Here is a 23645-nt window from a genome sequence, read left to right as displayed (position 1 = left end):
CCAAGGGGAAACAGCGTGTGTTTTCTATTTGGGCGGTCTCCGTCTGAACAATCATCCGAGGGGTTGCCCTTCTCGGTTCTCTTTTGTTTATTTGTTAGTACTTCCTGTGCAACTACAACCTAAAAAAATGGCAAGAATTTACAATCGCCAGAAGGAAGGTTCCCAGCAATAATCGCAGAAGGACCTCACAGGGCTCTTATCCACCACACACTCCCTGAGTTACTCAGATCTAGTTTAGTCTGCCTGTGCCTTTGTGAAAAGAAATTATTGGACTGGCCTCTTCCTTTCTCCGAGGGCATAAGGTAAAGCAGGGTCCCCAACCTGTGGGCATGGACTGGTACCTGCTGTCAGATCAGCCTTGGCATTAGGTTAGAAATAAAGTACACACCTGGTCTTAGATCTCTGGATATGTTCCAGTATCTCCCAGTTTATTGTCTATGGGAACTTGAATAGAATTTGTATCCTACCGTTGTGTAAAAATTATATAAATCTTAATTATGCTGAATTGGTTCATAGTGTTTTTCAGGTTTATTGTATCCTTCTACTTCTCTGTATATTCATGCTATTAATTTTTGAGAGTTTGATATTGAAACTCCAACTAAAAATCTTAATTTATCTACTTAAAAATAATTGCGATATATGACCTTGTTTTATATTTTCCAAGTCTCCTGTAAATCTGTTATCATATTTTCACAATTTAGAAAAGAAAAAAGAAAGAAAATAGTAAAATGATTAAAAAAAATAAATAAAGTGTACAATAAATGTAATGCACTTGAATCATGCTAAAACTACTCCTTGCACCCCTGGTTCATGGAAAAATTATCTTCCACAAAATCGGTCTCTGGTGTCAAAAAGGTTAGTGTGGGAACCAGTGTGTACATGGAAAGTGGGGAGACTTCACCCTATAGGCTTTACATGGTAAAGCATCAAGTACAACAAATGTCAGCCTAGGAGGGTCCTTTCATTGTTGCTGTTTTAGTCACTGTTGCAACCCCATGGACTGTAGCCCACCAGCTCCTCTGTCCATGGGATTTCCCAGGGAAGAATACTGGAGTAGGTTGCCATTTCCTTCTCCAGAGGATCTTCTTGGCTCAGAGATCAAATGTGTGTCTCGCGCATTGGCAGGCAGATTCTTTACCATCTGAGCCACCAGAGAAGTCCTATGAATTTAATGTGGCACTAATCTCAAAACTCCTCCTTCCAATTCTGCTTTGCAGGGTTAGCGTTAGAGAAAAAAGATGGAGATTGACTTCCACTTAAATTGGGAAGTGGAAGTCTTCCACTTTCATTTTACAAAAAGGGAGATTTGAGTCCAGTCAGATGAAGCGATTACTCTAAAGACACATCGCTGGTGAGCTTTAAAAATACTCTGTTGTAGTAGTTAATTCAATGATCTTTCTTCATAGCATACAATGAAAGTGAAAGTTGCTCAGTCCTGTCCGACTCTTTGCAACCCAATGGACTATACAGTCCGTGAAATTCTCTAGGTCATAATACTGAAGTGGGTAGCCTTTCCCTTCTCCAAGGGATCTTCCCAACCCAGGGATCAAACCCAGGTGGATTCTTTACCAGCTGAGCCACAAGGGAAGCCCTTATGTACAGTATATGGACTCAATTAAAGATTTTATTATATAATTACACATTTGGTACCTGATGATCTTGAACATTCACATATTATACTGCAAGTCAGAAATTTTAGGTCTATTACTACCTATGACTTTAGAAAGCCAGGTAACCTTTTTTTTTGGGGGCCTAAATTTACTAAGCTGAGAAGGAAACAAGAAGATTGGTTTAGATAATATCCAAATTGTTTTCCCAAATAAGTACAATAGAATTACATTACTCTACCAATGCTTTTCTGTATTTGGGGGAAATAACTTGGTTAAATCAAACATACTAAATGCAGAGGAGAGTGGAAGACAATTGGGCTGGGGCAGCCAGGAAACATATCTCCTGAATTCATTATGTGTCTCCAGCTGTGTATTATTCATCAAGTTATTTTAAATTAAACAAATATGAAGAGACCTTTCCCTTGCATAATGCCCTGTAAGAAGCAGAAGATCAAAAAGTATTTGGCCATTTGCATTGGACTGATGTAAATATTAGAAAATGTTACAAGAGAAAAGACAGTAAAAAAAAAAAAAATGGAAGGGAGAGGTAAGTGAAGCTACATATGAAAATGAAGCAAGACGACAGAATATCAGAAATAGTCACAGTTGAGATGTTACAATTTAGGAGATGCTGATAATTATGATTCTAATGAAATAGTCATTCGAATTATTTCTCGAACTTCAGTTATTCAAGGGCTTCACTGGTGACTCAGACAGTAAAGAATCTGCCTGCAATGCAGGAGGCCCAGGTTCAGTTCTTGGGCCAGGAAGATCCCCCTGAAGAAGGGAATGGCAATCCACTCCAGTAGTCTTGCCTGGAGAATTCTGTTGACAGAGGAGCCTAGTGGGCTACAGTCCACGGGGTTGCAAAGAGTCAGATATGACTGAGCGACTAACACGAATTAGTTATTCAAGGAGATCCTTAATAATTTTTACCAAAGAATCTACATTAAGATTTTTACTATTTGTCCTTAAATGCTTAATTTTTTTCAACCATGACAAAGATTCTTACTTCATTGTAGGTTCTATTCTCAGATTCTGAGGCACATCAGTGGAAAACAAAACTCTCTGTACTTGTACAGCCTACATGATATGGAGGAAGTCAGATGCTATACAAGAAAGATAGTAAGTAAGTAAACTGTAGAATATATTACACTATGATTAGAGTTACGGAAAAATACAGAAAATGAGGAAGATGAAGAACATACAGGGACTTCCCTGGTGTTCCAGTGGCTGAAACCCTGTGCTTCCAATGCAGGGGATCTGGATCCCATTCCTGGTCAGTTTCCCACATGCCTCAATGAAGACCTGAGAGCCACCACTAACACCCAGCGTAGCCAAAATAAACAAATGTTAAAAAGAATATAGAATGTACCGGAAAGGAGTTGGACATTTTCAATAAGGTAGTGAGAGTCAGCTTCATTAAGGACTTGCACACGGACTTGAAAGAGTCTGCAGAAATCTAGGGTAAGAATACTTCAGGTAAAGGGACCAGGAATCTCAAAGGCCCCGAGAGGCAAGCATGCTGGCTGTGACGGAGAAACTGCAAGGAAACCATTGTCATAAATCTAATGAGTGATGAGAAGAGACCCTCAGCTTGAAAGAGTAAAAATTTTTAGAGTAATACTCGGTTATTTTTATTTAATATTTCTGATGCATTAAATATTCAGTTTCTGGGCAAAAATAAAATCTATATATAAGACAAAAGACATAAGAAGACATGGCCACCTAAGCTCACTAAAGATTTAATAGCAAAGAACATCAGATTATTCTTGCCAGGAGAATTCCATGGACAGAGGAGTCTGTCAGACTACAGCCCATGGGGTTGCAAAAAATCAGATATTACTGGGAGACTAACACCCTTCTTTCAATCAAGACTATGGCATGCTATACTGGCCAGCAATTGTCTTGGTCAATATATAATTGTAAAGGTCTTTAGTTTTTTGGTTAGATTTTTTTTTTTTTTTTTTTAACTCAGATACATGGGAAGTCAAGGAGAGTTTTAGTAGAAGGCTGGTATGACTTGTTTAAACTGAAACTCCAATACTTTGGCCACCTGATGCGAAAAGCCCACTCATTAGAAAACACCCTTGCCGGGAAAGATTGTAGGCAGAAGACGATGACTGGATGGCATCACTAACTCAATGGACATGAGTTTGAGCAAATTCTGGGAGATGGGGAAGGACAGGGAGGCCAGGCGTGCTGCAGTCTATGGGATCGTGAAGAGTCAGACATGACTTAGCGACTGGACAGCTGCTTTGTAGGTGCTAGAAGACTCCTTTGAAATTACTGCAATAACTCAAGCAAGAGGAGATGGTGATCCTTGAAGACGCAAGTGTTTTCCGTAACATGATCATTCCTGATCTTGAATTACCCTTGAGACATAAGGTCTACTAGCTGCTCTTTTCATTTTTCTGTCACTTGGAAAAGCGTGGATGTTTTCTGTTCATTATCAGGCACGATTCCACATTGGCTGTAATAGTAACAAAGAATGTATGGCATATTTTAGACAGCCTAGCTCTTGTTAAAATCATGCTTTCAATTTTCACTTATAGGTTATTGTTGCCTAGCCCATCTGTTCTAGATAAGTACAGCTGAACATTCAGCATCCAGAACTATTTTCTTTGATTATCATGATTTCTTCAACTCATGCATTCCATTTTAAGGATACAGGAGAAAAAAATTAAACCAAAAACAAAATTAAAAATACATGGCATCTTTTCAAAATCCCACCTTATGCCTTAATTTAACTCAGCTTTAATAACATTTTCATTTTCACATGTCTTTCCAGATAGTGACAACCCCAGTTAGTGTATTAGAAAAGTCATAGTCACTTCACGAAAATTTTTTCTCCTTCTCTTAGATTTTTAAATATTTAAAATCTACAATTTGTTCTTCAGCACAAAACTACCTACTATACTACTTTGTCTCCAGTGCCAAATTTATCGTCATTTTGGGGGAAAAGGCAAACAGTAATAGTGTTAATTACACATGGCACATAATTTAAATGCCAAAGATTCTTTAATTAACATTTTTATTAAAGTGAAATCGCATAACAGTAACGATTTTAAAGTGAAAAATTCAGTGAACTTGACACAGTTTCTGTTCACATATTAATAAACACTAGAATATCTCTCCAGTAATTATGGAAATCCCCACTGGAAATATAAATAACACCAATGGGAAAGTTTAAAAAAAAATAAGAAAGAGACAAATCATCATACAAGGAAACTTATTTATGTTCCAATAATACATTTTATAGTAATTTCTGAAAAATTGCTGAAAACTGCAAAACAGTCATCATAAAAATAATAAAACGTTTTGCATTACAAAGGAGAAGGCAATGGCACCCCACTCCAGTACTGTTGCCTGGAAAATCCCATGGATGGAAGAGCCTGGAAGGCTGCAGTCCATGGGGTCACTAAGAGTCGGACACGACTGAGCGACTTCACTTTCACTTTCTACTTTCATGCATTGGAGAAGGAAATGGCAACCCACTCCAGTGTTCTTGCCTGGAAAATCCCATGGATGGGGGAGCCTGGTAGGCTGCAGTCCATGGGGTCACACAGAGTCACAACTGAAGCGACTTAGCAACAGCAGCAGCAGCAGCATTACAAAATGTTAATACCTTAGTCAATAGGACAGGTTACTTTTTTATATTTATTAATCAGATCTTTTTTTTGATTGATAGTATTTAAAAAGATAAATCTTTCTTACCAAAGCAGATTCCCTACAATTTCACATTATACAAGATTCTCTTAGAGATATGGCAGACATATTATCTCGGTTATTTAATTAAGGAAAAAAAGATGCAACTAATGGTTTTTATGATGCTTTTGATCATAATCATGATGTTTAAAATAATAAAATGGCTCTGATTTTAGTAAAGCATGTTTTTTTCTTTTTTTCATTTAGCTATTCAAAATATATTTCTATCTGTGTCTGATTCATTGCTAAAAGTGCAAGAATAAGTAGTGGAAACACAGCACATGTACTCCAGTGGCACTTTTTAGGACAAAATACAACTCTGGTATAGTCAGAAATTAAGATCTCCTGAAACACCAAGAATCCACAGCTAATCCAGGTAAATAGAATGGCAGAATGAAAATTCTACCATTGATAGAATGAAAATTCAAGGTCAGGTGTTCTGACTCCATTTCTAGGACTCTAATAATTAGAACACAATACTGATTACCGGATAGACTTGGGGAGTATGGAAATCGAAGTCTTCCATCCTGTTTCTCAGTTAAGATTGAAGTTGGCTGAGCTCTCTTGATATTTTTTTCAGCAATTATTTTGACCTCAAATATGTCTCTTTTCTGTTTGGGTTTATACCCTCCTTAGTATCTTACATACATCTCTCTGCTCCTCACCATTATACTGACAACTTCTTCTCACAAATACTGTATGAATGCACACTACAAAGTTGGTCGTAAATGTCTGACACATGGATCCATGCACAGTTGTGAGATGAGTCTTTTTCGGTAACTGTACTTCTGATTTGGAACCTGTTAAAATAAAATGCAATATGATAATTAGTACAAGCATAGGGAATACTGTTAATATCTACTGTCTCCACAATACTGGCATAGTTGGTAAAGATATGGGTTAAAAAGAGTTTCCGAAGTGCATATTATTGAAAAAAAACCTTGAGTTTAAATTCAAATTTTCCAAATAGTAGCATAACAACTTTCACTATTAAGGCATAAAAAGGACTCAAAAATTTTTTAAGAAATACTACTAGTTGAAAATAAAATTAAATACTACTACTCTGACAAAAAAGAAAAATCATTTAATACTTTATAATATTAAATTATAATACATACTAATTCTTTACTTATCTTTAAACCTTTTACCTAGAGGTATACTTATGACTTACTCCTTGGAAGGAAAGTTATCACCAACCTAGATAGCATATTCAAAAGCAGAGACATTACTTTGCCAACAAGGTCTGTCTAGACAAGGCTATGGTTTTTTCAATAGTCATGTATGGATGTGAGAGTTGGACTGTGAAGAAGGCTGAGCGCCAAAGAATTGATTCTTTTGAACTGTGGTGTTGGAGAAGACTCTTGAGAGTCCCTTGGACTGCAAGGAGATCCAACCAGTCCATTCTGAAGATCAGTCCCAGGTGTTCTTTGGAAGGAATGATGCTAAAGTTGAAACTCCAGTACTTTGGCCACCTCATGCGAAGAGTTGACTCATTGGAAAAGACTCTGATGCTGGGAGGGATTGGGGGCAGGAGGAGAAGGGGACGACAGAGGATGAGATGGCTGGATGGCATCACCGACTCGATGGACGTGAGTTTGAGTGAACTCCGGGAGTTGGTGATGGACAGGGAGGCCTGGTGTGCTGCGATTCATGGGGTTGCAAAGAGTCAGACAGGACTGAGCGACTGAACTGAACTGATACTTATTAAATAAAGTAGCAGTTTAGTAAAATTATTATTGGGTATATTTAGTGAGTAGACCAAGTAGAAGAGTTCTTGCTCATGGTGACTGAGAATTAAGTGAAGAATCACAGATATCAAGACCATTGAAAAGCAATTCAAACAACTTTCTATATTAAAAAAAAAATACTTATTATTTTATTTATTTGGCTTCTCTGAGTCTTAGTTGTGGCATACAGTATTTTTGGTTGCAAGATGTGAAGTCTTAGTTGAGACATATCTAGTTCTCTGACCCGGAATTGAACCCGGGCCTCCTGCACTGGGAATGTAGAGTCTTAGCTACTGGACCACCAGAGAAGTCCCAAACAACCCTATATTTTTTAATACATCCTGAAGGTTGTATTGTTTTGCAATATAATGATAGACAATGAGAATTGGCCTTCCCCGGTGGCTGAGAGGGTAAGGTGTCTGCCCACAATGCAGGAGACCAGGGTTTGATCCCTGGGTTGGGAAGATCCCTTGGAGATGGAAATGTCAACCCACTTCCGTACTCTAGCCTGGAAAATGCCATGGACGGAGGAACCTGGTAGGCTACAGTTCATGGGATTGCAGAGTCCTGAACGACTGAGCAACTTCACTTATGAGAATTACCATGAGTAAATAGAAGCATGGCTCTGTTCTATTTGCCCTTAGTTTCATAAGGGAGAAGTGTTAGTTATTTAGTCAAGCTCAAAGGGCATTACTGAGCCTCAGTGTAAAAGCTAAGGTCTGTACATCTTCATCCTGTACATCTTGTACATTCTGTACATCCTGTACATATATCTCTTCTTGGTACTGAGGATGGAGGATTGAGAGAATTCTTCTGTTGAAATAATTAGGCCAAGGTCATGAAACAACTTTGATCCAGCCTCAGGGAGAATTCTGGCCAGTGTTCTTCTCCAAAATATCTTTTTGACATCTAAGAGATTTTGGAGAATGTACAGAGCCAGATTAAAATGACTGTCACTGATGAATAGTTACACATCAAGATGTTAATTTGGACCTACTCTTACGACTTTAGGGAGTCCACTAGTCAGTTTTTAAAATAACAAACGAAAACTCAACACAAACAAGTGCTATAGAAAAATAAGACATATATTTTGTCAAGGTCGTTCGTTAATAAATTCAATGTGCTTGGCCAAAGCGAGATAGTTCAGTGGTATAAAATCAAAGTGTGATCATACTCAACAGTTTGTACTATTCACACCCAATAGTGCTTGCCAGAAGCAAATGAAAAGCCACTCTGTAAAATTCAAATTAATTCTACAAAAGTTTAACGTATGTTAAGTGCATTAAAAACAACAACAACAACAAAAACAATTCAGGCATAGACGAAAACAAATAAATAAATGAATAAAAATAAGAAGAAAAATGCGACTTCCCCAGTGGTCCACTGGCTAAGCCTCCACGCTCTCAATACAAGGAGCCCAGGTTCGATTCCTGTTTGAGAAACTAGACTCCACATGCTGCAACTAAGTGTTCGCATGCATACTGTAACCAAAAAGAACCCGCATGTTACAACGAAGACCCCACCCAATCAGATAAATACATGTTTTTAATTAGAAGAAAAAGATAACAGAAATAGATACACATGAGTAAAAAACACTAGGTTATCAAACACAAATAGTAAAGCAACTATACAGTGTATTCTGGGAGTGAAAAGACAATATTGAGAATGTTTTGGAAAAGCTAAGAATTATAAATTGCAACTGGATAGATTTGAGAAATTATAAAACTTAAAAATTCATTAAACAAAGTTAAAAGCTTAATCAAGGCTTTTAACAGCAGTTTAACTGAAGAAGAGGAAAAATAACGAAACTGAAAGATGTACGACAGGTAAATAGGTTAAAGAAAAAAGACAAAACTATAGGAAAACGTAAATGAGACATATAGGATATTGTGAATGGGTCTATAATACATTTAATTGGAATTATGGAAGGGTAGAAAGTCAGGAAAGAGCAACATTTGAAGCAAGTATGGCTGAAAACGTCAAAACTGAAAAAAGACATAAAACTTATATTGCTTTCAAATAATTGACCTTTCAAAAACAACAATAAAAATAGAATACATTATAATAATATCTTTGAATGCCTAAGAGAAAAAAGCTACAGATTTCTAATTTTATACTCAAAATATTTTTTAGAAAAGTTGAAATAAAGAGTTTTAGACAAGCACAGAGAATTCAACCATAAAACTTCAACTCTAAAGGAAATACAAATGTATTCTTCAGATTTTAAAAATGATTCAAAATGGAAGGTAGGAGAGGCAGAGAGGAATAAGAAGCAGTGAAAACCATGAATCTGTGGGGAAAATCTAATAAACCGCATAGATCTCTATTGTTTTCTAGGGCTATATTTTTATTGACTCCGAGATGACATCAATTGTTGGTTGGTTCCCATTTATTTAATTTAATACTGTGAAATAAATGCATCCGAAATGAGAATGTAGCAGAAAACCCAGCAGAAGCTGGAAAACAAATGACTATTTTGGTGCAGGGGTAAATGAAAAAAAAAAAACCTGCCCAACAGAAAAGACTAACAAAAAATGTGCATTTCTCAATCTTGCCACCAGGTGGAGTGTTATTGCCAGTGTTAGTCACTCAGTCGTGTCTAACTGCCACACCATGGACTGTAGCCCACTAGGATCCTCTGTCCGTGGAATTTCCCAAGCAAGAATACTGGAGTGAGTTGCCACTTCCTTCTGCAGGGGATCTTCCACACCCAGGGATCTAAACCGGGTCTCCTGCACTGCAGGTAGATTCTTTACCATCTGAGCCACCAGGCAAGGTGGAAGGTGGGAGGAAAAAATTATATCCCCAGGATGATGAGCCCCAAGCTGCTTACTCATACAATTTCTCTATCTGAACCCATGGTAAAAAGTATGTGCCAGACACTGTGCCAAGTGATCTTACTTTTATCTCAAAATCTATAGAGGTAGGAATTATTTTTATTCTCCTTTACAGATTTGGAAAGGGGGGCACAGATAAGATTCAGCAACTTGTCCGGTTCCACACAGTGAGAGGACCAGAATTAGGCTGAAAACTGACTTCAAAGCCCTGCTCTTAACCACATCTTTACACTGAGTGATTGCTCCTTCCTGGGAAGCTTCGAACACACGCCCTCCTGGTAAGAAGGCTGAGGAACCACTTGTGTTGATATCTTGAAGTGACCACTCAACACTTTTTGACCTGTAAGTCCTCCTCTATTCTCTTGTTTTACTTTTTTTTCCCCTGGCTCGGTGTCTCTTCCCATCACTATGTTTCTTTTTCTCTCTCTTCCTTATTATGGCCAACAGATTGGATCCTTAACTGTGTGACATGCTCTTACCTCTCTGAGAGAAGGTATGAAGCTTTGTCTCTCTGGATACTTACAGGTTAGACAACAAGGTGGAGCTATCCTCCCAGAGCCATGGTTCTTCTGTCTGACGGCGAGAAAGCCCTATCCAAAATGAATGATCAGGCTGGGAAGACACTTGCCTTGATATAAACTCCTGTAAGGAAACATAAATACAAGTCAAGGAGAAAGAAGGAGAGACAGTGAAGGACAGAGATGATAGAGACAGGTAAGATACAGAGAAAGACTGTTAGGAGATTTTGAGAGACAGAGATTGAATCACCTTGATGGAGGATGCATGCGTATACTGGCATCAGCCTAGATAGATGTGCCAATTCTTGAATGCCACTCACTGTCTCAAAAAGCATATCTCATTTTTTCAGAGTCCTTATCATTTAATTTTCCAACAAAGAATAGATCCTTCTTTTACGTATAGCTGTCCAGCTTTCCCAGAACAACTTATTGAAAAGATTGTCTTTTCTGCATTGTATATTTCTGGCTCTTTTGTCATAGATTAAGTGACCAAAGGTGCATGGGTTTAATTCTGGGCTTTCCATCCTATTCCATTGATCTATATTTCTGCTTTGGTGCCAGCACCATACTATCTTGATGACTGTATAGTCTGAAGTCAGGGAGCCTGATTCCTCCCTCTCTGTTTTTTCTCCTCAAGATGGCTTTGGCTATTTGGGGTCTTTTGTGTTTCCATACAAATTGCAAAAATCTTCTAATTTTGTGAAAAATGCCTTTTGTAATTTAATAGGAAAATTTCATTGAATCTGTAGATTTTGGGGGGTAGTATAGTTATGTTCACAGTACTAGTCTTCCAATTCAAGAACATGGTGTGTCTTTCCATCTGTTTGTGTCATCTTTGATTTCTTTCATCAGTATCTTATAGTTTTCTGAGTACGGGTTTTTTGCCTCCATCAGTTCAGTTCAGTCGCTCAGTCGTGTCCGACTCTTTGTGACCCCATGGACTGCAGCACGCCAGGCCTTCCTGTCCATTACCAACTCCCAGAGTTTACCCAAACTCATGTCCATAGAGTCAGTGATGCCATCCAACCATCTCATCCTCTGTCGTCCTATTCTCCTCCCGTCTTCAATCTTTCCCAGCATCAGGGTCTTTTCAAATGAGTCAGCTCTTCGTATCTGGTGGCCAAAATATTGGAGTTTCAGCTTCAACGTCAGTCCTTCCAATGAACACCCAGGACTGATTTCCTTTAGGATGGACTGGCTGAATCTCCTTGTAGTCCAAGGGACTCTCAAGAGTCTTCTCCAACACCACAGTTCAAAAGCATCAATTCTTCTGCACTTTCTTTGCCTCCATAAGTTAGGTTTATTCTGAGGTATTATCCTTTCTATTGCAATGGTAAGTTAAATTAGAACACTCCCTAACTCTATATATAAAAATAAACTCAAAATGAATTAAAAACCTAAATGTAAGGCTGAACACTGTAAGTCTTAGAGAAAAGCATAGGCAGAACACTCTTTGACATAAATAGCAGTAAGATCTTTTTTGACCCACCTTCTAGAATAATGAAAATAAAAACATATGAAAATAGATAACAAATGAGACCTAATTAAACTTAAAGCTTTTGTACCACAAAGGAAATCATAAGCAAGACAAAAAGACAGTCTTTAGAATGGCAGAAAATATTTGCAAACAAAACAACTGACAAGGGGTTGATCTCCAAAATACACAAACAGCTCATGCAACTCAGTATCAGCACAACAGACAACAGAATAAAATGGGCATAAGACCTAAAGAGACAGTTCTCCAAAGAAGACATACAAATGGCCAAAAAATCCGTATAAAGATGTTCAACATCACTAACTATGCTAAGTCGCTTCAGTCGTGTCCGACTCTGTGTGACCCCATAGACGGCAGCCCACCAGGCTCCGCCATCCCTGGGATTCACCAGGCAAGAACACTGGAGTGGGTTGCCATTTCCTTCTCCAATGCTTGAAAGTGAAAAGTGAAAGTGAAGTCGCTCAGTCGTGTCCAACTCTTAGCGACCCCATGGACTGCAGCCCACCAGGCTCCTCCATCCATGGGATTTTCCAGGCAAGAGTACTGGAGTGGGGTGCCATTGCCTTAGAGAAATGCAATTCAAAACTACGATGAAGTATCACCAGTCAGAGGTGACACCAGTCAGAAGGGCCATCATCAAAAAACTACAAACAATAAATTCTAGAGAGGTTGTGGAGAGAATGGAACCCTCCTACACTGTTGGTAGGAATGTAAATTGGTACAGCCACTATGGAGAACAGTATGGAAGTTTCTCAAAAAACTAGAAGTAGAACTTCCATATGACCCAGCAATACCAATGCTGGACATATACCCAGAAAAAACAGTAATTCGAAATGTCACATGCACCTCAATGTTCATTGCAGCACTATTTGGAATAGCCAGGACATTATAGCAACCTAAATTTCCATCAACAGAGAAATGGATAAAGAAGATGTAGTACGTAAAAACAACGGAATATCACTCAGGTATAAAAATGAATGAAATAGTGCCATTGGCAGAGACATGGATGGACTTAGAGATGGACTGCCATACACCATGAAGTAAGTCAGAAAGAGAAAAATAAATACCATATAATGTTGCTGATATGGGGAATCTGGAAAAAGTGATACAGATGAACTTATGTGCAAAGAAGAAATAGAGACACAAACATAGAGAACAAATTTAAGAATACCAAGGGGGAAAGGAGAGAGGGATGACTTGAGAGATTGGGATTGATATATAAATATATACTTGTGCTCAATGCTCGTGCTCAGTCACTCAGTCGTGTCTGACTCTTTGCCACCCTATGGACTGTGGCTTGCTGAGCTCCTTTGTCCATGGGATTCTCCAGGCAAGAATACTGGAGTGGGTTGCCATGCCCTTCTCCAGGGGAATCTTCCTGACCCAAGGAACCCAGGTCTCCTGCATCTTCGGCATCACAGGCAGATTCTTTACCACTGAGCCACCAGGGGAGTACCATACATACATGCCTATGTATAAAAGAGATTACTAATGAGAGCCTACCATATAGCACAGGGAACTCTACTCAATGGTCTGTGGTGATCTAAATGGAAAGGAAATCTTAAAAAAAGGGGACTCTGTTTTATAGCAGAAACTAACACAGCATCCTAAAGCAACTATACTCCAATAAAATTTAATATAAATAAATAAATAAATAAATAAATCCTTGATGTCAAAATTGTGCTTCCTGCATTCAATCTACCAGAATAAATCCAAGAACGACAGAGTCTGTAGGCCATGTTCATGGATGACAGGCTACTATCATCGCCACAATTTTAATTGAAAATATAAGTTCATATAGCCTTTGTCAAGAAATGCTTCGCAGAGTTAAATGACTATCTTAAAACAGTTTAGTTCTACTACACTTTTTATGAATAAGTAATCTAGGGGTTAATGATCATATTTGAATTGTTGACAAATATAACTCAACAAAGTGGCAATTATAGGAAGGTCTAAAAGCCAGACAGACTTCCAGTCCCATGCCCCCTTTTTTTTGCCATACATTTACTTCCATTAATTTTTATGTCAACTACAACTGTGGGGAAAACAAAACAGAAACACAAAAATTGAGAGTAGTAAAAGTAAGTATAGAAGTTGTAGGTTGTTCAGATTTATAAGGTAGAATATTCCCTGACTATTAACTCCTCCTTGTATCTCATCTGAGTTCTATCCTTCAGGCAAGATGCATTGTAAGTTGCTCTTTTTCTGTGCAATTTTTATGTCTACAGGAATTTCTCTCTCTGAATTTCTATGGCATTTGGTGCCAATACAAGATATTTAACTTTTAACAGCTGTTGAGTCGTTTCTATTTTCTTAAAAATTAGTTGAGCATGGCTAGAAGTTTAAACCTCTTTGCCTTTCCCAGTATCTTGCAAGGAATAAATTATTTATAAGTATATATTATCATAGCTTGATAATTATGGTGATAAGGGGAAGAACCTTCTATTTTACTGTACCACATTTAAAACCTAAAGTCCAAACCCACAAAAATGAGTGTGGCTTGATTATTAGAGTCAACTTGGAGTTGTGTTTAAAGGATTAATTTTAAAGTGTAACGTACTGGAGTGGGTTGTCATTTCCTTCCCAACCCAGAGATCGAATCTGGGTCTCCTGCATTGCAGGTGAATTCTTTGCCAACTGAGCTAGCAGGGAAATCCAAAATGTATTCATATTTTAATTAATTAAAAAGAAAAGCGTGTATTATATACTTTACTCAATATATGCTATTATTATAATTATGGAGAATACGTAAAGTTACTTTCTCTTAGGGAAAATAGTTATCTGGAAACTACCTCTACTTTTCTGCTCAGTATAGACCACAGATATTATAACCAAAATCTACACTTACCAACTCTTTTGAGCTGTCTATCTTCAGGAGATGGGAGCCCAGTTGAAAGCATTGTCTTTTACTTCCATCCCAGGAATCTAATAGTGTGCTAAATAGATAACAGCTATCCTCATGTGTGATCCAGTTAGGGGGACAAGAGCTAGAGAAAACTCCTGGAAATAAAAGATAAATACAATGAGTTTCATACTATGAATGGTACTTCAGTACAGGTACCATTAATCCTAAGGACATAATAATCAATAAATTGCCATGAATATATTTCATTTTCAATTCAAACTATACAGATATAACTTTACAGAAGGGATCATATTAAAACCCCTTATTCATTTACAGCTAAAAAATAACTGAGTGGCTACAGTGTTGTAGACTATCAACTCTCCTTTCTTTCTTGTCTTGTCTTGCATGCCTTTACAGTCAGCTCAGAACTCCTTTTCTCCATGATAACCCTCAAAATAAACCAATGCAATGTCAGTCATTGAGATACACAATAATTTCATGTTGACTTATTTTACAAGTGTGACATCTATTTCAGAACGCAATTCACCAAATAAGAAAAGTATAAGAGCACTCATTCACATTACAGAGTAATGTGATAAAGACAGTGAAGAGGTATGTGTCCAGAGATGGAAAATTAAAGTCCAAATATTGTCATACTCAATAACAGTGCAATTAGGAATTAAAGTCTACTGTATACAAAATGGTAATTAAATCAATTAACTTGCATAATTAAAGAAAAACAAACTTAACTGGTTTTGTATGGCAAAACCAATACAATATTGTAAAGTAATTAGCCTCCAATTAAAATAAATAAATTTATATAAAAAAGAAACATTTTTTAGGTTTATAGATATTAAACATATCTATGAACCTTTAAATTCTTAGCAACACTTTACCTTCTTTCCTTTTTCTATTCTGTTTTTTTTTTTTTTAACCTTTTCTGGTGTCCTATTTCTTATTTTAACTATATCACTTTAAAATGTCTTTTCCCTATGGTGTGAGAACACATTATGTTTCTTCAAATCAAATTACACAAACCTCTAAAAGCTTAAATATGTGAAAAATCAGTGACGTGAAAAAAATCCAACTAAGTTGGAGATTCAGCTAAGTTCATAAGGTATTTATGCTATCACTTTGTAATCTGGATCTCCTGCATTGCAGGCAGATTCTTTATTATCTGAGCCTCTAGAGAAGCCCTTGTATATTACAGAAGACTTATTTTACTGAGATAATATTGCTGTGGGCTTTATTAGAATGCAGAATCACCACATGTAAAAGTACTTTCTTCATCCCCTGCTCCAAGCCTTAGTACCAAAAATTAAGCCTTCTGAATCAAGGATTTTATTAATCCTTAATTCTGCCCTTGCCTGTGGTCGTGAGAGCCTTGGTAGGTATCACACTATCTTCTAAAGATGATTGTGTGGGTTGACTCTGGTTGTCTTTATTTCTTGATGGAAAGCTGTCACTCTTCAACAGGTTGTTCCCTGAACTGGATCTCCAAATACCTTCATATACCAACAACAATAGTAATGACAGAAAAAAAAAAAAAGTCATTTTTACTATGTTTGAGAATTAAAATTCAAAAACCTATATTTTTGTTGGAATATAAAGGGACACATTCTTGATTAGTGATAAATAATGGAGAGGATGATGGAGAGGTAGAGACAGATGGTAGATAGATAGGTGATAGCTTGAATAGATGGAAAAAAGAAATAACTTCCATAAAGAAGATTTAATACAAAAGATAAAAATGAAGTAGATAGGAGGATGGGGGAAAGTAAGAGGCAAATGGAATATAGTCCTTTGGTACCACGATGGATTTGAAATAGTAATAAATCTTCTTTATTATAATATTTTAAAAATGAGAGTTCCTTGAGAATCTGCCAGGTGACTATAACATAGAATGTATTCAATAAACACATGACTAGTTAAGAAATCTTTCATGTTTTCATATACCCTTTTCAAAGGCACAATAATACTTTATCCAAAATGGAATTCATGAATGATAAAATCTAAGGAAATGTATTCATCTATTACAAAATAACTACCTAGAATTTCATAAGTGCTTTGAATATTTCCTGATATTATCCAAAGGAGTTTAAAGACAGGTGTAAAACAATTTCCTTAATTCATGAGATGTAAAAAATAGCTTAAATTCTTTAGGGAATTAATCTCTTAGGAAGATAAGCACCAATTGCACTTCCTTCACCTCCACTGGTTTCCTTTCATTAATTTATCCTAGGAATTTCACAGCTTTGAAACCAGCTATTCAAGCAGATCTTGTAGATAAGAGTATGAGTTATCAAGACAGATCACCTGCATTTCTAATCATGGTCCTAATGTTAACTAGTTTATGACCCTAGAAATAAAGTTAGAACTCATAACATCAATTCAAAGGGTCGGTGTTCAGATCCAGGTAGATTATGTTATACTCTTAAGAGAGTACCTGAGGGACTTCCCTTGTAGTCCAGTGGTTAAGACTTGACTGTACAGTGTAGGGGGTATGAGTTCTTCTATCCCTGCTCTGGGAACTAAGATCCCACATGCCTTAGGGCCAAAAAAACAAAACATAAAACAGAAGTAACATTGTAACAAATTGAATAAAGACCTTAAAAATGGCCCACATTAAAAAAAAAAAAGTTTCCTTAAAAGCGCGCCTGAAACATCATAAATGCTTATTAAATGTCTATTGCTGTTCATCTTCCCCACCAATACTTACCCGAGGTACTCAGGACCACAGTTATCACCAGCATCACTGAGCATAAAATGCCCAGAGTCACAGCAATCAGACGCCAATGAGAGGATGCAGCACAAAGCCCTAGAAAGCCAAAGGGAGCAGAAACTGAATCAAGAAACAGGATGACTAATCACTGAGCACTTCAGTTCTGCAGTTCATCAAAATCTGATACCCAGATAACCTACTCATCTAGGGTTAGTCTGAATTTTTCTCCCTCTTTAGTGTACCTCTTCAGGGTCAGCAACTGTAATTTGAGCACAGTGCCTTGAGAGCTGTACACTCCTAATTTCAGCTCCACATTGATATCTATAGGTTTTGACACTACCAGGATTCCCATCCATTCTTAGAAGAGACAGCTTAATGCAACAGAAATAACACTGGTTAGGAAGGGTAATCTTCCTCTTTCACTTATTTCTTGCCTGTCACTGGGCAAATTACTTCTTCCATTTTTCCATTTCTCTTTGTGAAAAATTAGGGTAATGATGCATCAAAGAATGACTGTGAGAATCAACACAAGTAAAAGCACCTAGTTTAGAGACTACTAGCACATTATAGGCAACCCACAGTTTGTCCACACACACCTATAAACACACACATGCCTTCCTATCTCTTGCTTCACCATGTTTTTCCATTCTTCCCCAGTAGGTTGCCCAAGAAAACAAAACTGTGTGACAAGAGGAAAATAATTGTGCAATGGGAATGACCAGAAAGCAGAAGAAAGCAAATGCTGATGTCAAAACCTGTGAATAATCTCTTTCTTGATAACAGGAAATTCACTTTATATTAATATCACCACATCAAGACTGAGAATAAGCAATAAGAGCATTTCAGAGAACTGTCAAATAGAAGACTCGTAGAGGAGATTAAATTGCTCACTCAGTGAAGAGAGAAATATTTTAACTCCCTTCTCCAGATTTCACTTTTTTTACATAATGTCTAAGATTCATGTCCTGATAATGGAATCTTTTATCTAACTCATATATATTTCTTCACTGTTACACAAATAACATTTTTTTTTTTTAGAACTTTTTGTTTAAATTTTTTTTTTCCAAATCAATCTCATGATACACATAAAAAAATCAGATTTGGGATTCTAAACCATTTGACTTCTTTTATTTTTAATTAAACTTTTTATTTTGTATTGGAGTACGCCTTCTCTGGTGGCTCAGTGGTAAATAATCTGCCTGCAATGCAGGAGCCATGGGAGACATGAGTTCGATCTCTGGGTGAGGGTTATTCTTGTCTGGGAAATCCCATGAGGTTGCAAAGAATCAAATACCACTGAGCGACTAAGCACAAAAAAATGAAGTATATTGAAGTATAGTTGATTAACAATGTTGTGATATTTCAGGTGGACAGCAAAGAGACTCAGCAATATCTACACATGTATCCATTCTCCCTTGAACTCCCTCCAGTCCAGGCTTTCACATAACATTGAACAGAGTTCCCTGTGCTATACAGTAGGTTCTTATTATCTAAACCCTGACCTCTGACCACCCTTTGGCCTTTTCCACAAAATCCTGTTGTTTTTCCTGTCTTCTTTCTTTTCTTTTCTAACTCCAATATCCTGATGTTGTTCATATGCACTTCTTTACATTCCCTTAACCTTCATTCTACAATTTACTATTTTCTGTCAAACAAGTCACTCTTATTGAAATTCCTTCATCTTTGCATTTCATCACATTTATCATCAACTCCTTACTTTTGAAGCATCTGTCTCTATAGAACAGAAAAAGTGTGAGTATTTTCTATCATCATAATAATTAACTTCAATGCAGTTGATCCTTGAACAACACAGGGTTTAGGGGCACTGGTCCTCCCCACACTCTACCTTATAGTTGGCCCTCTATATCTGCAGTTTCTCCATATTCACAGTTTGGCATCCATGGATTTAACCAACTACATATCATCTAGTAGTGTGCTATTTACTTTTGAAAAACATTCATGTATAAGCGGATCTGTGCAGTTCAAACCCGTGTTATCCAAAGATCAACTGTGCTAATGATTAGCCATTGAATGGTTGCCCAGAGAACAGTCTTAGTGCTCATTCAAATTATCTTCAGTGACTTCTGAAAACCTTTTAAAATACATTAATAAAAGCCTGGAAAATCAGAAGTCTGTCCAATTTTTTCCACTTCTAGTTTTAGTTATAAGAATGCGAATGTTGAAGTCAGAAACAAAAATATATACCTTTCTCTGAGACTACAGATCTCCTGGTGATGTTGCGAGAGCTGAAGTCTAATTGAGTATATCCATCTTCATCCAAATTTTCTACTGAAGATTGATATTCCATTGTTCTACTGAGTTCCTGAATTGACACAGCATCTGAGAGCTTTCTTCTCTCTCCTAAGACAACTGCCTGTGGACAAAAGAGGATCTGTGAGTCAGATCATGTGGGAGATGCATTTATTAGGCTTAAACAAGTTGAGCTAAATTAGTCCAACCAGATACCCAAAAGCAGGAAATGAAAAATTATACTGTGGTAATTTCCCATTGGTACCTTTAGATCCTGTTTCAGAGACTGATGACTCCTCAGAAAATTATAAGGTAGGACTTCCCTAGTGGCTCAGTGGTAAAGAATCCACCTGCCAATGCAGGAGACATGGATTTGATCCCTGATCCAGGAAGATTCCACATGCTGAGGAGCAACCAAGCCCACCTATCATAACTGTTGAACCTGAGCTCTAGAGCCCGTGCTCTGCAACAAGAGAAGCCACTGCAATGAGAAGCCCGCACACAGCAACCAGAGAGTAGTCTATGCTCTCTGCAACTAGAGAAAAGCCTGTGCAGCCATGAAGACCCAGTGTAGCTAAAAATAAATAAAATAAAATAAAATTTTAATTATTTAAAAAATTATAATGCAGCACAATAGATAGATCTTTGTTTCAGACCAAACGTAAGAAAAATAAACCAATTAATATTTTATGCTGCTTTCACTATTCTCACATCTGAATTGGACATCATTAAAGGATTTGACCTATGTAAACCTAAAACAATTTTAGTTCGTTGAGTTCACCAATACAGTGTTATAACCATTCATTCATTCATGTACTGGCTCTATCAATAAACATTTATCAAATGCCCATATTTTAAATTGACAGTAGCTGGGGGACAAAGGGATCAATGATACCTGTGAAGAAGCTCACTGAGTAATAGAGCAAACCCACAGATGGGTGTATGGAGGATGCCATAAGGAGATACATTGTTGTAACAACAGAGAGAGGAAGCAAATCTCTTCAGTGCTGGTCAGAGGTTAATGATACAAGGTAGAAAATTACTTATTCAATAATAAGCTTGATACTATCTATTGCACATTTTCTTATACAATCTCAGTTTTCCAATAAGTCTAGGAGGTAGGCACCTATAAATTAGAACTATTTTTTTTTTTAAAAGCATAGTTGATTTACAATGTTGAGCTAGTTTATCATTTACAACAACTCATTTATATATGCATATATAAGATATTCATATAATATATATTATTTTTCATAATATTTTCCATTACGGTTTATTACAAGATATTGAATGTACTTCCCTGATCTATACTGTCAGACCTTGTTGTTTAGTCTTCTTTTCAAAACTGAGACATAGAAATTTTAGTTCCTTGTATAATTTTAAGAAGCTAATAAAAATATTGATGCAAGGAATCAAACCAAACTTTACTCTTACTGTAAAACTCATGATCTTTCCTGTTATGCTACACTGCCTCCTTCACCATTCTGTACACTTAAATTACAAGTGACAGCTTATGGAGAATTCAGGAAATGAAATATTGTGTTACATGCTTAATGTTTCCTCTTTTCCAATTTCCACAGAAATGCCCAAGTTAATGAGATACGGAAAACACTTGTCATTGCTAGAAACTAGAGAGGTACCATCTGTTCACAAGAATTGGAGGCAGGCAGAAAGAAGCAGACATCTGGTTGCTATCAAAGATAAAGCCAGACTTCATTAAAGCAGTTAGGACAGTAATTGTTTCAGTAGCACGGTTACAACAGAAAAGCGGCCAGAATAAACTGAACTCAACTTCCCCAAAAAAGAAGACAAGAGACTTTTTAAAGGCTGGAGTGTGCTAAGGAACAGGCTCTGAGGGTTAATCCATGTGACTAGACCATTCAGATTTGTTAATTGCTGCTTCTTCAGAAGAGAAACAAACTTCCCTTTTTGACAGGAGACAGTGGTTGGTGTTGAAGCAGGGTGGTGTTCCTACCCAAGTTAGACACTTTCCTCCCTCCCATGGGGACTGGGCATGTTGTCTCCCTAGGTTCCTACATGTTTGCTTTCAGAGATGGCTGTCAGGACCCTGAAGAACGTTTTAGATGGTAGATTTACATGTCAAAGGGCAGAGAGAGGACTTTAATTGCAGGATTTCTGAAGTAACTGCTCTACGAGGGGTCTCAGAAGTCTATCTGTTTATTACCAAGTTTTGACTGGAGCAAGCGGTAAATTCTCCTGGAAACATTAAGTTTTCTCAGGCAGGCATTTTAAGGGACCTGGGATCATTGCAGGACACAGCCTTAAACTGCTGGAAACCAAGTTACAGTCTGTCAAATCCCTTAGTGCAGAGGTTTGGATAGAATGGTTCTATTCTAAGAGTTCTACAGTTCTCATCAATACATAGCAAAATGGAAGAGAGGTCAATGGAAAAAGAAAAAAGAGAGAGACATTTCTCCCTCGTACCTACTTGCCATAAAAGTTTACTAACTTTTCAAGACACATTGCAAAGTAGTGGGATGGAGCTAATCTCAACCTCCATCAGATGTCCAGCTCTATGATGCAGCCCTTGAGAAAACATAGGATTTTTCTGAATGAATAAATTGGTTCAAAGAAGAAAGTTCAGTTAACTAAATAGAGCTAGAGCATAGAAATGAGGAGAGAATATTCTAGACAGTAACAAAAAGATTTTACTATTGATTCCAACACCCACGCCCCATGCCACACACGCACACTCAGTGGGAGAATCTTTACAGATTAGCTTTTAGGTTCTATAACTGCTACCCTCTGTTCAATCACAATCCTACAGAAACAATTGGCTTTCTAAGTTATCAAAGAAAATTTTCCATAAATGTAAACATTAGTCTTTTCGTTTGTCTGGGACTGAAACAATTAAACAGTGAATACACAAATCATTGACAATTAGGAAAAAATAATCCCTCAGCATTTTAAAAGGCAGAAGGGGAAATTCCCTGGCAGTTCAGTGGTTAGTATTCAGAGCTTTCACTGCCATGGCCCGGGTTCAGTCCCTGACAGCTTAGCTAAGATCCTGCAGGCTGCAAGTCATGGCCAAATTAAAAAAAAAAAGAGCAGGAGAGAGTAAGAGTTTGCATGTGCTGTGTTTTAGTGACTCAGTCGAGTCCTACTCTCAGCCATGCACTCCTCCAGGGATTTTCCCAAATAACGAGGGATCAAACACAGGCCTCACACATTGCAGGCAGATTCATCACTATCTGAGCCAGCGGGAAGCCCGAGAGTTTGCATATTCAGAGAAAAATACCCCTGGTCCCCTGGTTAAACTTTAATGTAAGGAACAGGTTAAACATTAATGCAACAAAGCACCTAACCAATAAACAAACAAAACCCAGTAAATAGCAACAATCCTAGTGAGAGTTAATGAAAAACTGTGTTTATACAGCAAGTTTTTTCTTCGAGAAAAATGAAAAATCTGAGAAAATTTATTAGAAGTGAAAATATATTTTATAAAATAAAAAGACAATTAATTGAACCGAGTCAAATTGAATACTGCACCAAGAAAACATACATTCAGTACAGTTGAGTTAGCCTGGGAATGGCAACCCACTCCAGTATTCTTGCCTGGAGAAGCCCATGGACAGAGGAGCCTGGCTGACTACAGTCCATGGGGTCGCACAGAGTTGGACACAACTGAATCGACTTAGTGTGCATGAGAGTTCTCTCATTTCTACATATGTTAAACTGTTGTTAACCCTAGTGTTTGCTTTCAGAACTAAATCTTGAAAATAACCTTCCTAAATAAGTACCTATTTTGATAGGTTTACCAGAATGAGTGTTATATCAGGAAAAGGAAACATAGGAGATTCTGAGACATAAGTCCAATGTGACTTTTTGGAAACTTATTGACTATGCCAAAGCCTTTGACTGTGTGGATCACAATAAACTGTGGAAAATTCTGAAAGAGATGGGAATACCAGA

The 23645-nt window shown here is 37.3% G+C and overlaps 1 protein-coding gene across 7 annotated transcripts; it reads right to left on the bottom strand.

Moving 5' to 3' along the window:
- Positions 1–19977, bottom strand: CLEC7A (C-type lectin domain containing 7A). Of its 7 annotated transcripts, none has more exons than XM_059886520.1 (7): positions 19668–19960; positions 17460–17558; positions 16108–16245; positions 14744–14895; positions 10406–10524; positions 5984–6118; positions 1–119 (listed from the first exon to the last, which is right to left on the bottom strand). In XM_059886520.1, the coding sequence occupies exons 1-6, from the start codon at positions 19768–19770 to the stop codon at positions 5986–5988; spliced, it is 744 nt and encodes a 247-aa protein (XP_059742503.1). In that variant the 5' UTR covers positions 19771–19960; the 3' UTR covers positions 1–119; positions 5984–5985.
- Between the last annotated feature and the right edge of the window lie 3668 nt (positions 19978–23645).

Source organism: Bos taurus, chromosome 5, assembly GCF_002263795.3.
Source record: "Bos taurus isolate L1 Dominette 01449 registration number 42190680 breed Hereford chromosome 5, ARS-UCD2.0, whole genome shotgun sequence".
In the NCBI taxonomy this organism is placed as follows: domain Eukaryota; kingdom Metazoa; phylum Chordata; class Mammalia; order Artiodactyla; family Bovidae; genus Bos; species Bos taurus.
This window is presented reverse-complemented; position numbering and strand designations above follow the sequence as displayed.

Bases quoted from the DNA above. Each gene is read 5' to 3' on its own strand.
- CLEC7A (XM_059886520.1), bottom strand. From the start codon at position 19,770: ATGGAATATCAATCTTCAGTAGAAAATTTGGATGAAGATGGATATACT. The intron at 17,559-19,667 runs GTATATATTTTT...TTGGCTTTCTAG, and splicing joins ATCTGTAGTCTCAGAGAAAG to GGCTTTGTGCTGCATCCTCT. The intron at 16,246-17,459 runs GTAAGTATTGGT...TGGTATATGAAG, and splicing joins TGTGGTCCTGAGTACCTCGG to GTATTTGGAGATCCAGTTCA.